At 40.8% G+C, this 14,128-nt stretch overlaps 1 protein-coding gene across 1 annotated transcript in view; it reads right to left on the bottom strand.

The window, feature by feature from the left end:
• LOC111139065 (A-kinase anchoring protein 6) overlaps positions 1 to 14,128 on the bottom strand; it is a 364,313-nt gene that overhangs the window by 256,052 nt on the left and 94,133 nt on the right. The window contains 2 exon segments of the mRNA XM_022491196.1: positions 4,570 to 5,376; positions 5,378 to 6,337. Coding sequence (XP_022346904.1) covers positions 4,570 to 5,376; positions 5,378 to 6,337 — 1,767 coding nt within the window.

The following is a 14,128-nucleotide window of genomic DNA, read 5'->3' as shown; positions in this document are numbered from 1 at the left end:
CAAATGGGAGGGGAGAGGAATCATGGGAACCTAAAAAGTGTCTCAGACACTTGTCATTCAGGTGTTATCTTAGGGATTCTATCACAGCCCCATGAAGTCCCGAATGTGATAGTGGGCTTTTACATGCCTTCTACCCTGCATTCTGAGAAAAGACAGGAGAACTTGGTACATGAAGGGAGGAGAAAACACACCACTCTCCATTTGGTGGGGGTGGAATCAGAAGCAGGATGTATTCTTCAGTATTTTATAACTTTTTCATATTAGGCCAACATTCTTCCCGTGGAGTTCCACACCCCTTCCCTTCTTGTCTCAGCGTGTGCCATATGTATACATTTTGCCCAGCCACCTCTGTCTCTTTTTCTATTGAGTTTTTTCTTTCTGCCTTCAAATAAGTTTTAATGTTTTTCTAAGTGACACTTTTATTGGATTTTATTTTCAACTCTCACCCTTTGCCTCATACTGCTTTCTCAACCCAATTCCTTGAGCTATGTATGATTCTCTCACTTCTTAATAATCTATAATCCAGCTTCTACCTCCACTCTTTCATTGAGTCCATTTTTCTCTAAGGCCCTCATTGACTATCTCAACCAAATCTAAGGTTGCTTCTTTTTCTGTTCTTATTCTTCTCCATTTCCTTTTTGCAGAGAACAAAGCTAACATCCATCTTAGACCCCTTCTCCCCCATTTACTTAACACCCGAGAATCTTCTCTGTCAAGTGGACCTCTTCCTTATTCCTTCCTCATAACAGCTTGAATCTCAGTTCCCACCTGTCTTCTCTTCTCCATCTGTCCTCGCTCTCTCAGGGAATTCATCTGCTCTCAAGACTATCTAGTAGGAAGGGTAAAGCACATGGAGCGCATGACTTATTAACTGTTCACCCTAGGAAAAGTGATTTCATCTCTCTGCATTCAGTTTCATCCATTTTAAAACAGGGATTCATTCCCTCATTCTATTGACAATCTTTACTGAGCACTTAGTATGTGCCAGGCACTGTTAGAGGTACATTAGAGTCATTAGCAAACTAAACCGATGAATATTCCTTCCCTCACAGAGCTCCCATACTAGCAGGGGGAAACAGTAAACATACTAGAACAATAAACATACCAAACAGAATTATATAAAATGACAGAATACAGTGAGAGCTGTAGAAAAAATTAAAAGGGTTCAGGCTATACCCTTTATTTTTTTTAAAGATATATTTATTTTAGAGAGATGAGGGGAGGCGGAGGGGAAAGAGAGAGAACGCTGATCTTACAACCCTGAGATCATGACCTGAGCAGAAACCAAAGGGCAGACACCCAAAGGACTGAGCCACGCACGTACCTCATAGGTTACACCTTTTAAAAGGTGGTCAGAGTAGGCTTCCCTAAGAAGTTAATATTCCAGCAAGCTCAGAAGAGGTTAAAAAAATTAGAAATGAGAGCATCTGTAAGAGTGTAGGCAGAGGGAATTGACAAAGATCCTAAAGGCATGGGCCTGCCCGGCTTATTCTAGGAACAGCAGAGGCCAGTGGGAAGGCGGGGAAGTGAGCATGAGGAAGAGCAGGTAGAAATCAGGTCAGAGAGGAAGTCAAGGGAACAGTCTATGTAGGGCCTCTGAATGCAACAGGGGCTGTTGTAGGGTTTTGAGCAGAGGGGTGATATGATCTGATCTATGTTTCAAAAGGATCATTCTGGCTGCTGTGCTAGAAAGACTATAATAGGAATAGGATGGGAGCAGAGAGACCAGTTAGGAGGCTAGCACCAGAATGGGAACACTGGAAGGGGGAGAGAAGTGGTCCATTTTGGATAATAAAACCTACCTTGTAGGGCTGTTTGAGAATCCTATGAGAAAATTACTGCAGGTAAAGTGCCTAGTAGATGCCTGATGCAAAGATGTTAAGTAACACCTTCTCTTATTATGTTATACTTGCAGGTAGAATAGGTTCTCTGGGTCACTATAGGTAGATCAAAGCTAGAGTGTGATATCCAAGGTGAACTGACCTGGGGGTAGGCAGCTGCTCCACTGAAGTGATAAAGGAAGGCTGGACTGACCAAGGGGCTTAATCTTCATTTAGCCTTTACTTCATATTCCAACTCCAGGATGGTATTTCCAATTGCCTATGAGACACTTCCTCTTAACAGTTTTATCATGTAATCAATATCAATGTACCGATTTTTTAAAGTTAACTGCCTCACCTCTACCTCAAGCCAGCTACCCATCCAAACACTTTCTTCTATAAAAAGATACACTAGTCCTCAGAGGCTGGACACTTGGCTTCATCCTTGCAGAATAATGGAAACAAAACATGCTACCACTGGAAGCTGGTATTGTGGCCATGATCTGCTTTAAAGATCTCTATTTACAAAAGAAGAAACAAGGCCCAGAATGAAACATGACTAGCCATGGGTCTCTCCAGGCTTTAAGGATGGAGCAAGGATTAGACCCAGTTTTCTGGATCCTGCTTCCTTCAGCAGCCTTCCCCACCCATGCCTGTCGCACATCAGAGCAGTGCCCTAGACTGGCTGCCACAGGCCAGTTACCTCTGCCCTGGTCACCATCACAACTGCCATGACCTCCCTCCTGTTACTGTCAACTAAATCTTCCAGAAAGGCTACTGAAGGCTGTGACCTACACTGCTTTCGGTGTGCTGGCTTGGCTCTGAGTTCAAACCCTTACTCTGTAATTACTAGCTGGGGGGCCTAAAGCAAGTTTTCTAACCTTGTTCTGCCTTCACCTCTTCATCTGAAAAAGTCCTACCTTCCCCTGGGACTTAAATAGAATAAGGCATGTAAAGCTCTTATCATGGAGCCAAGCACAAAATTAGAGCCCAAGAAGCATTAGTTATTGTGGATTTTCTTCCTTCCCTCAGTCAATGGCAGAAAGGCTGCCAAGGGTGCTGAGGGAACACATCTAACTGCCTCATACTGGCCTTCGGGGCCTTGGAGCAACCAGGTCTCTTCCATGTACAGGAACTTTTGCTGCTCTCCGTTCACAGACCTTCCAGTCAGGACAGCTCTCTGAGCCCCCACCCCCCATAAGCATGCCCATTCCCAGATCCACCTGTGTTCTGGTTTATGCTCCTCCTGCCTGAAATAGCCACTGACCTTCTCTCTGTCTTAATCCTGGCATTCCCTTCAAAACTCCACTGAAGGCTTGGCCCTTCACAAGAATTTCCCAGGCAAATCCTGGCTCCACTGACATTTTTTTTTCCAATACCATAGTATTTACATGTAGTATATATTGATCACTTCCTTACTGAGACATGGGAGGATTTAGTTAATGGTTTGGGCTCTAGGGCGGGCTGTCTGGTCTCTCTCAGGCTCAGTCTCCTTATCCATACAATGGGGTTAATATTAGGGTTGTTGTGAGAATTGGATAAATTCTTAGTAAAAATAATCATTAATATATGTTACTATTACATATCACCATTAACTTTTCCTTAGTTTTTTTTTTTTTTTTAATTTTATTTTTTATAAACATATATTTTTATCCCCAGGGGTACAGGTCTGTGAATCGCCAGGTTTACACACTTCACAGCACTCATCATAGCACATACCCTCCCCAATGTCCATAATCCCACCCCCCCAACCCCCCTCCCCCCAACTTTTCCTTAGTTTTAAACACCTTCATTTTCTTCATCCAGGTTAGCCTGTCCATGTGTACTATACTTAATCTAGTGTCTTAAAATCACAGCTTAAATTATGGAGCTCACTCCGGAGCTGAGAAAATTTTCAGATGAGAATTTTCACATCTGTCCTCAAAGATTTCATCTAATAATCCATTCTAAAAGTAGAGATTTGGGGTGCCTGGGTGGCTCCATCATTTAAGAGAACGGACTCTTGATCTAGGCCCAGGTCATGATTGAGACCCGCAGTGGGCTCAGGGCTGAACATGGAGCCTGCTTAAGATTCTCTCTCTCCCTCTCCCTCTCTTCCCCTCCCATCTGTCCCCCAACCCATTTCCCCACTCTCATTCTTTCAAAAAAATAAATAAATAAGAGAAAAGTACAGATTTACCCCAAATATCAACTCCCCATCTCAGAGCCCATGGGCAGTACACAGTATAGGCAGCATGGGTTATTAGCCAGGGACCTCAAAAAGGAGAAAGACTAAAAGAAAATAAAGATCCCCCCAAATTAGAAACATCTGGTCCATTTCTACAGAGAGTTAACATTGGGAATGGTAAGCTATTCTGGGGTTAGAACAAACAAATAAAAAATCAGTGAGGATAACTGCAACATTCCATTCACGTATTCCTGAGGTACTGGTGTGTGCACGGCTACTGTTCTACACTATTTTGCATTCCACTCAAAGGGACCCATCATTCCTCAGGAGCCAGGTGAGGTGTGAGCAACATCAACAGAGATTCCCGCACCAAACAGGGACACATCAAGCTAATGCCCAGACAAGATACATATTCTGCCACGATGCAGTGATCATTGTGCTTTATCTTTTCTTCTTTGAGGAATGAGGCTTATCAAACATGGCAATGCTTTTTATAGTGAGGGTGGAGAGGGACTGACCTTTTCCCAGCATCACTTCCAAAGATCAGGTAAGAAATCTTGCAAGTTAAGAAGACCACCTTACCTCTATTTTTTCCCATATGGCTTCATAGTTGTCTTGGTGTTGAATATCTTGCATCAGTTTCTGAATTAAAGCAGACTTTGTGGCAGAATGGCTCTCATTTTTCTCAGAGGATGCAGCTCTCTCTGACTTCTCATCGATGTATTTTTTCATACCAGAGAGAGGCATGCACAACTCCTCGTCAGAAAGAATGTCACTCAGGGGCCCAGACTCCATGCTTTCCCCCAGGGAAGAGACTATGTCACTGGACGAGCTTGGAGACACTCTGCCTAGCCTCGTGTGTTTCTTCTTGACATGGTACGTTGGATAGATCTCAGAATCCGAGTTCATTTCAGACAGTTCCCAGTCGTCAATATTTTGGATGGTTTCTCCTCTGGGTTTCTGAGGCAGAAGCTTTGTGAGGTTCTCCAACTTCAATGCTAGGACTTCAGTCTGCTTCAGGTGAGAGGGCAGTGCTAGGTACTCATCAGAACCATACCAGGCCTCCACCACCTGGCCATTCCTGGTGACGTGACTTGGGGAGGAGGAGTAACTTTTTTTGCTTTTGTTTTTTGAAAGAAGGGATACTGGAGACGCGACATCGTCTGAGCCAACAGAGGATTCGCTACTTTGAGTAAAAGGCGGAGGACTGGTTGTTTCTGACTGCACTGGCAGTTTGGCATTCCAACTCCTCTGGCGGCATGGCTCAAGGGAGGATGTCGAAACGGAATCTGTTTCTGGCCCCTCTACAGCCTTGGCGGTACCTGAAGGAATTCCATTCGGCACGGCTGAGCTCTTCGTGCTCTCAGCTTGGTTGCCTGAGCCCGCCCCCCCGCTTCGGAGTTCGGCATGGGGGCACCTCTACTGGGGCCTTGTGTGGCTTTTTAAGTCGAAGTTTCTCTTTGTGGCAGTCACTAAGCCTTCCCAGGCTGGAGGATATTTCCTTGATGTGACTTTTGACGGTGTTTTCAAGATTTCCCTCCCCCACCTTGTGCAAACACTCATAGGACTGGCTGGCAGCAGAAGGGCTGCTGGGGTAGGAAGACTGTAACACCAGACAAAGCTTGGATCTGTCAGGAGGGTCCACCAGAGAGGGGGTGCTTCTGCTCATCTCGGGCTTGAGATCAGCCAGCTGCTTCTTTCCATCGGTGCCTTTCAGATTATTCTTAAAATTTTCCTCTTTAAGGAAAAGCCCTCTTTTTGGCAATGTGGGCTGCGTGGGAGAGTCCTCATTGTAATTAAAGCAATCTCGGATGGATCGCTTGGGAGTTGCATTTTCACAAGGCTGAGGCTGTTGGTTCCTTGTCTCAGGCTGGGAGGAGGAAATGGCTTCTGGCATCACGGCCTCAGGAGGGGGCTGATCGGCATTTGTCAGAGCTTCCCCGGAAGATGACGTTCCGGGCACTAAGCCTGGTGGCTCCTCGACTGTCAAAGCACTGTCCTCCTCACATCCACCTTTGTCATCTGCTGAAAGAGACACTTGAGATGCCTCCTCGCCAACTGCTTTGCCACAGCTGTATGGGTTGGGGTCAGTGGCCACCGAGAGTAACCCAACGCTTCGGATGAGCTCGGGGAACTCCTTTTCCATCTCACTGTAGCTCCAAGAGTCAAAGGGTTTGGTTTTGACCTGGCTAGAGGTCATGTCCCCTAGGCCACCGAGCAAATCCTCACTTGGACTATAGTCAGACAGTTCGAAAGCAGTAATACCACAATCCAGAGATAAGTAATTTTGAGAGCATTTGATAGTTAATTGTCCTGAATCATCCACTTCTGTTAGAGAATCAAGCCGGCCCTGAAACAGACAAGGGCAACAGTTTCAGTAAATGCAACATCAATTATACTCAACTGCTGTTCAGATGAAATCTCAGCAGAGGCTACTGTAAAGGTCAAAAATGAAGCAGTCTCCATTGCTTCTGGTTTAACATACAGAAAAGCATACTGATCAATTATATTGCTTTACATAGTATCTTGTTCTTAAATATTTTGGGACTTTTCTTTAATCTGGAGAATAGAGGCTTGACAGAAACAGTTAAGGTTAAGCCAAAAATATCCACTCTTGACTTAACTTTCCATTTTAAAATATCCTGTAGTTCATTTAATAAGCATTTCTTATGTGATGCCTTAAGTAATAAAATTCTGGGAACAAAGTAATATTAGAGTAAAATCTCTACGAACTGATCTGCTTTGCATATTGCTATCACTCCAGCACTTACTACAGTGGCTAGCTTATAGAAAATCCTCGATAAATACATTTAAATGGTATAATTAATTACACTAAGTCTGTCATGTTAACTTTTTATTCACAAATCACAGGAAGGTGAACTACTGAATTTGCATACACCACAGAAACATTTCAGGACCAGTTCCCATTTGTACCCACCCTTTTGAAGATAAATACAGGTAATCCTGGAGAAAAATAATGAATACCAAAACTTACCATTTTAGTCCCTGTCCCCTTTCTCTGCACACATTTTTCTCCCCAACTCCCATTTGTGTGTGTTACATACTAACTGCCTCCCTCCCTTGTTATTTATAATTCAAGATAGGCCAGTTTGATTTGAAACCCCCCTGTGCTAAAGAATAGCTTTACAAGTAAGTATTTTTAATTTTTAATCTTTAATTATATAATGAAGGCTTCTGTCTCATCACTAATGCAGTTTCTTTTTTTTTTTTTTTTAAGATTTACTTATTTGAGAGGAGGGGGCAGAGGGAGAGAGAGAACCCTCAAGTCAACTCCTCACTGAGCAGGGAGCCCGATGTGGGGCTCCCTCCCAGGACTCTGAGATCATGACCTGAGCCGAAATCAAGAGTTGGCTGCTTAACTGACTGAGCCTTCCAGGCACCCCTCATCACTAATGTGGTTTCTAATATCACACAACAGATGAGGAGATTTTTTGCTGATGATTTGCTTAAGAAAGAAGGGCCTGGGAATCCTTTTATGCTTACCAGCTAAGAACTGCTTGATCTGATCTAGCCTCTTAGGAGATGAAGAAAGGAAACTGAGAAGTGAAGTGTTGTTATATCCCAGACCTCTGTTCTCCTCAAGGAGGAAGCAGATGAGCAAAGTGAAGCCAGAAGTCATGTGGCTGCTGAACCCTGTGTCTTTTCAGCCAGGTTATACCAAGGTCTGGTCACTCTGGGACTTCACACTGGGTTGTTGTTCATTTGTGCATTTTGCTTTTGGAACTATTCTCTCCCATCACACCTTTACCTTGCCTTTATCTCCTACTCCCCTCACTAGCATGCCACAATATCCAGATAAATAATAATAATAAGCCTCAATTTAACTTTTCTAAACCTCAGTTTCCTCACGTATAAATGGGGATGGTTGATTACGACTATTACTTTTTCATTTAATCCTCATAATAACTTTCTTCTGGGGTCTGTACAATTTTCCTGTTTTATATAAGAGGAGCCTAAGCTAAAAGAAGGTACATAACTAGCATATGGCCTCACATCTAAGGGCCAAACTGGGCCTTAAAATGAGGCTTTATGACCCATAGTCCACACTCTGACATCTGTATTTTAATTTTCTCTAATTGGATACTATTTTAAACAGATATACCCCCTCCTCCAGTTTGTTCTCTACACTGCCACATTGTAAAGAGTAACTTTGGGACACAGTCGGTTAAGCATCCAACCCTTAGTTTTGGCTCAGGTCATGATCTCAGGGTGATGAGATTGAGCCCTGTGTCAGGTTCTATGCTCACGGGGAGTCTGCTTGGAATTCTCTCTCTCCTTCTCCCTTTGCCCCTTTACAGATTGCAAACATGATGCTTTAAGTCCTTTATTAGCTTCCTACTGCTGGGTTAAAAACCCAAACCCTTCCAAGAACAGACATAAAGAGGCCTGTCTCAAGCCATACCCCCCTCCCTGGCTGCACCCAACCACAGTGTTCTCCTTTCAGTTTTTGACTATAATGAATTCCTTCTGCCTCAGGGCTTTTGCACATGCTATTTTCCCTCTGTCAAGAAAGCTTACAACATCCCTTAACTTACAACATCCCTTAACTGGTTTAACTCTTATACGCCCTCAGACTCAGATCAAGCTTCACATCTTCAAGACTCTAAACTCCCACCTAAGTCAGAATTTTTCCTCTTGTAAACTCTCATAAAATTATGATGTTTTCCCTTTAAGCATTTAACCTCAATCTGTAAATAAATACTATTGTGATTATTTGATTAATTTGTTGCTCCCATTGGTTTGTAAGCACCAATACAAATCACAAAGAAAATTGCTGACTCACTGAACACTTGCAACATTTAGCATGGGGATGTGCATAGAGTAAGCAATCACAGATGTATCTGTTGAATAAATGAATGAATGCATGAATGAGGACATTTTGGAATGTAACTCTATGACTTCGTGTAATTTCTTGCCCTGATTATGTAGTTTTAGTTGACTCTAGTGATTAAAAGCCCAAGTTTCAGAGTCAAATTCTGGCTCTACCAGTAATTAGCCAAGTGACCATGAGCCAGCAGGCTGATGTCACTCAACCTCATTTCCTTCATTTGCAAAAAGCAAATGATAAGCCCTGTCAAGAGCTGTTGTGGGTCTTAAACGAGATAATATATGTAAGACATAAGTCTGGTACGTGAATACGTACTCATGGAATGTTCACTCTTATCACTTATTATATTATTACTTTTACTAATCAAGTTTATTGAGGGGGCAAGTTTCATCAAAATGAGAGGTATCCCTATGCTTAATTACACTGCACAAAAATGGGAAACCAGTATTAACTGCCAATCTCAATAAAAATTACCTAAATGGAATTGTGTGGCTTTTACACTTCATACCTGGTACAAAACACTTTAAAGAACAAAGTCAGAAGCCAAAACCACTAAGGAATGAGCCAGCCAAACAAAAGTCACACTTTATGCAATTTTTAAGAGAGTAATATGGAAACCCTTATTGAAAAGCAGGTTGCATTTATTTAAATTTTTTAATTCGGTTGTCCAGTACTCAGAACTTATTCCCTCACACAGTTAGTATTATAAATGATGGCTTAATTCCCAAGCTATCCCATAAGTTGGTATTAAAAGTTGGTATCTAACTAGGGCATTAAGGAGGCACGTGCTGTGATGAGCACTGGCTGTCATACATAACAAATGAACCGTTGAACACTACATCAAAAACTAATGATGTGCTATATGTTAGCTAACTGAACATTATAATAAAAAAAACAAAAAACAAAACAATAAATAAATAAATTACTAACTAGTTGAAATTTGTATTATTTTCTATCATTTTTTATCATAGAAGTATAGCACTGCAGCTACTTAAGTAAGGTGAAAGAGGTTTTAAGTCAAACTGTTTCTATGATGAGTAGAGAAAAAGAAATTTGAGAGTTCAGGTAAAAATTAGGCCTCTACAACTGTCAGTCACCTGTTTCTATAGCCCTGGGAAAGAATTTGGTGTCCACTGTGGTGGTCACCAGACCCCTAAGATCAGGAATACTGTTATACTTGAAAATAACTGGAACTCAATAAAAGATATTAGATGAACATATGGTGTGAGACTACATTTCAGATAACAGGGTATGTCTAGGTTTTCCTAAATCTTCCCCTGAAGATCCCTTCCCTGCTTAGTCCTTTGGTTGGAAAAGAAAATAACATACTCAAAAATACTGGTGCCCCAAAGGGAACCCTCTCCCATCCTGTTCCCAACAAGGCCAACTATTTCCATGCATGGCTGACTGTCACTCGTGGGGTAACTATTTTTAATAAGACTGCATTTTTAATGTGGAAAAAATCCCTCCCTGAAAAACAAACAAAGAACAGCACATAGCATATCCGTTTCATATCCTAAGGACCAAATGATAAGCATCCACCCAGGCATTATTTTTAACACAGGTTGTTATTAACAGCGTTCTTCAAAAGTACTTTTTCTAGATTTCAGCATGCAGAAGCAATTTTTAAAAAAGAAGGTTCTCTGAAGTGTCCCAGAGCAGATGAATAATGAGTTTCATTTCTTAAAATATTGCTTAGTAATACTAATATTTTTAGCCCCGTGGCTTTGCTCTGGACCACTGTCCCAGTCAGTTTTCTAAGGTATGTAAGTAATAGTCTCAGGTGGGCAGAGAGGTGGGGAAGAGTGCATGTTGTTTTTATAGTCCTTTTTTATTTCAGAAATATCACATTTAATTGTGTAGTGCTATTAGCTGTGTCACGGCTGCCTAACAATGTCTCAACACAAATATACCTCAATTTAATATACTATGAAGCAGTTTCTCAGATGAAGCTTATGTTTTATGGAGATGGCAATTAATTCACTTTATTGCAGGCTTCAATCTTCTCTGAGACATCAAGGAAACTCCCCCCCATGCCCCCAATTTGAAACAAAATTTTTGCTTTGTTCCTCACCGATAATTAACTTAACTGAAGCTCTAGTTCCAAATGTCTTCTTTAGATCTTTCTTTTTTTTAACACTACATTTTGCTACCAAAAAATATGAGATAATATTCATAATTTAGAGGCTTGAAGATCTCCCTATTAAAATGCCCCCAAAGTTCTATCAGTGTCCACTGTTACTTCAAGATCAGTTTTGTACACTGGCTTAGTATTCTTACTGAGAAGAGAGTTGGAAATAGAATTTTACTGTTTTAGTCATGCATACAGTAAAAAATATTGTATGCCCCTCACCCCTTCCTCCCCTAATCTCATTACATGGTGTTTCTTGCTCTTCAACTACTAACATATACTTTCACAGACCTCTTAACCAGAATGCCACAAGCCCCCAGAGTCTTTAGACCACATGAACTAGATTCTTGATCAGATTCCTTTTAGGCCTACCCTGCTGGGATTCTATGGTTCTGAATATGTTCTGGAGAGCAGCAATAGACTGAGAGAAGCAAATAATGAGAGGGAAATGGAAAGCAAAGCAAAGTTTACCTTCTGATAGGCAAGGGGGAAATACACAAAAGTATTTTAATGTTTTATTTATACTATAGTAATTATTTTTAAGAATCTCCATTTTCTACAGGCTAAAACTATAAGCCAAATGATTAATTTCCAAGATAAATTCTAGTCCACCAACCTAAAATTTTATCTCCCTCTTCTGTCCCTAAAGCAGTGATTATCTGCATTATTTAATTCAATTCAACTCATTAGATTTTTATTTACAGCGATACAAATAAGGTGCTATGGGAGATAGAGATGATGATTTTAATCTGGTACCAACACTCATCCAGTTCTAATCTAGCATGTACTCTGTCATGATATAAATGGACCTATGACAAAGGCTCATAGATGAATACACAAAGTACTTCGGGTACGTGCTCTGAAAAGACAAATGCATTCCCACAGAGAGGATAAGGATCATGGGGGTAAAGTGCTTACTTACCACACCATCTGGTATGTGGTCAGCCTTAATCATTGTTTGCTCTTGTGTTCATATTATTAACAGTTATCACTACCTGTGTCATTTTACCTCTCTAAACCTCAGTCCTATTACCTGTAAGATGGACATAATAATATCATCTGTTAAATAAGAACAACAGCACCTTCCCTTCCTATCTCCTAGAACTGTTTTGAGGATCTAAAAAAAAATATGAAGGTGATTCCTAAGATGGATTAATCACCTTTGAATGCCTAGTGCCTTATATATAGTAGGAGATCGATAAATATTTAGGGGAGATAGAAAGGAAAGCAGGAAGGAAGGGAAGGGCAGAGGAAAGAAGGAGGAAAGAATTACTATTATCACAACAAAGCTTGATTAAGAGATGGTTTTGTTTGTTCTATTTAATTATTCATGGATTTATGTCCTTAGGTAGTCACAACCTCTCTAAGATTCAGTCTTTCCATCCATGAAATAGAACTATTTTTAATATCTCTTACCCTCCTTACTAATTGAAACAATAAATATAAAGTATTTATCAAAGTATCTGAAATATAAAAAATTTCAGTACAACACATTTTTCACACAATGTTGAGCTTTGCCCATTTTTTTGTTTAGTTGGTTGGTTTTGTTTTAGCAAAACATTTGCTAATTTGCTTAAAAAATAAGTTCTAGGGGCGCCTGGGTGGCTCAGTGGGTTAAGCCGCTGCCTTCGGCTCAGGTCATGATCTCAGAATCCTGGGATCGAGCCCTGCATCGGGCTCTCTGCTCGGCAGGGAGCCTGCTTCCTCCTCTCTCTCTGCCGGCCTCTCTGCCTACTTGTGATTTCTCTGTCAGGTAAATGAATAAAATCTTAAAAAAAAAAAAATAAGTTCTATGTCATATTTAAATAAAAGAAACTTATGCATTTTGTTTTTGCAAAGACAGAAAGAGAGAGAACTTGCCACTTTCTCAACTTTCCTTATTCTTTAATGTGGTTCAGAAACTCAACTAACTTACAAAAAGAGAAAATGAATTCACTCTCACTGGAAGGACATCTACTATTTCAGTTTATCAGCCTGTTTTATGCCATTTCCTCTTCATTCTATAAATCTATTGTACCTTAATTTGTTCTGATAAAGTTTAGAATTTTATCATAATTCCCTTCCTGTTTTCCACAATCCCAGTGTGCTTGCTGGCAGAAACAAACAAAACCAAGCAGTTTTTGAAATGGTCTCATGGAATCACACTAGAGGCACAAACAAATAGGATCCAATTTCTATAGTTTTAGGAAGGTTGGTAATGGAAACAGTGCTCTAATTCCTAGAAAAATATCCACAAAGTAGATGGCTAAGAACCTACTGTTCTTTTACCCCAAACACAACATATTCTTGCATATTTAGGACAGAACTAAAGAATTTGAAATATGAAAATGCACAAAATTGTTTCCAATCAAATCTGTAAATAACGGTTGAGCTCACACTGTGAGACCCATCATGGACACTAATATAAACTCAAAACATAAAGCAGTGGCCAGTGACAATTAGTTAGCCTCGATGGCTTTTCACTGTTACCTGGGCTGCTCTCTTGAATGACCCAAGTTCAAATCAGTACATGATGAATGTATTTCACAAAACAACAACGATGATAACAATAAGCCCTAACATACTGTTATAGCTCCTGCTCTACAACAAAGAGTTAGTGATCAGTAAATGTTTATTTAATGAATAAATATATAAAATGAACTGGTTTAATCCAATGATTTCTTATGCCCCCCTCTAGGAATAGAAAGTGGGCAGATCTGATGACTGATCAAAGCTGGATGTTGGACAGAGCCAGCAGGACACATAAGGAGGAACAATAACAACAACAAAAATTTGTATAGATTAGGGATGGCAGGTAGATATCTAAAGAAGGAGCTCTTCAGAATGTAGATCAATCTTTCCCAATTCTCGTCTCTAGCTCATTGGTGTACACCTCATGAATACCACATTTAGGGCAGAGTTAGACAGTCTGGGATTCTCTGTAGCCTCCCAGGACCACAAGAGGCCCAGTCAAGACCTCTCTAAGGATCCCATCTGGGAGGGATGGCATCTGGGCACTAACACACACACCCATGTATTCATTCGGTGATTTAAAAAAAGGACTCTACAAAGTTTATATCACCTCCCTCACTGCCACAATAACAGGAAAAGCTGAATGAAAACAAAGAACATAAAGCTAGAAGTTGAGCCCAGTAGATTTTGATTCTCATAAACTTCCAGGG

Source organism: Enhydra lutris, unplaced genomic scaffold (assembly GCF_002288905.1).
Source record: "Enhydra lutris kenyoni isolate GAN:26980312 unplaced genomic scaffold, ASM228890v2 scaffoldscaffold4, whole genome shotgun sequence".
NCBI lineage: Eukaryota > Metazoa > Chordata > Mammalia > Carnivora > Mustelidae > Enhydra > Enhydra lutris.
The sequence above is the reverse complement of the archived record's forward strand: the minus strand, read 5'-3'. Positions and strand labels throughout refer to the sequence as shown.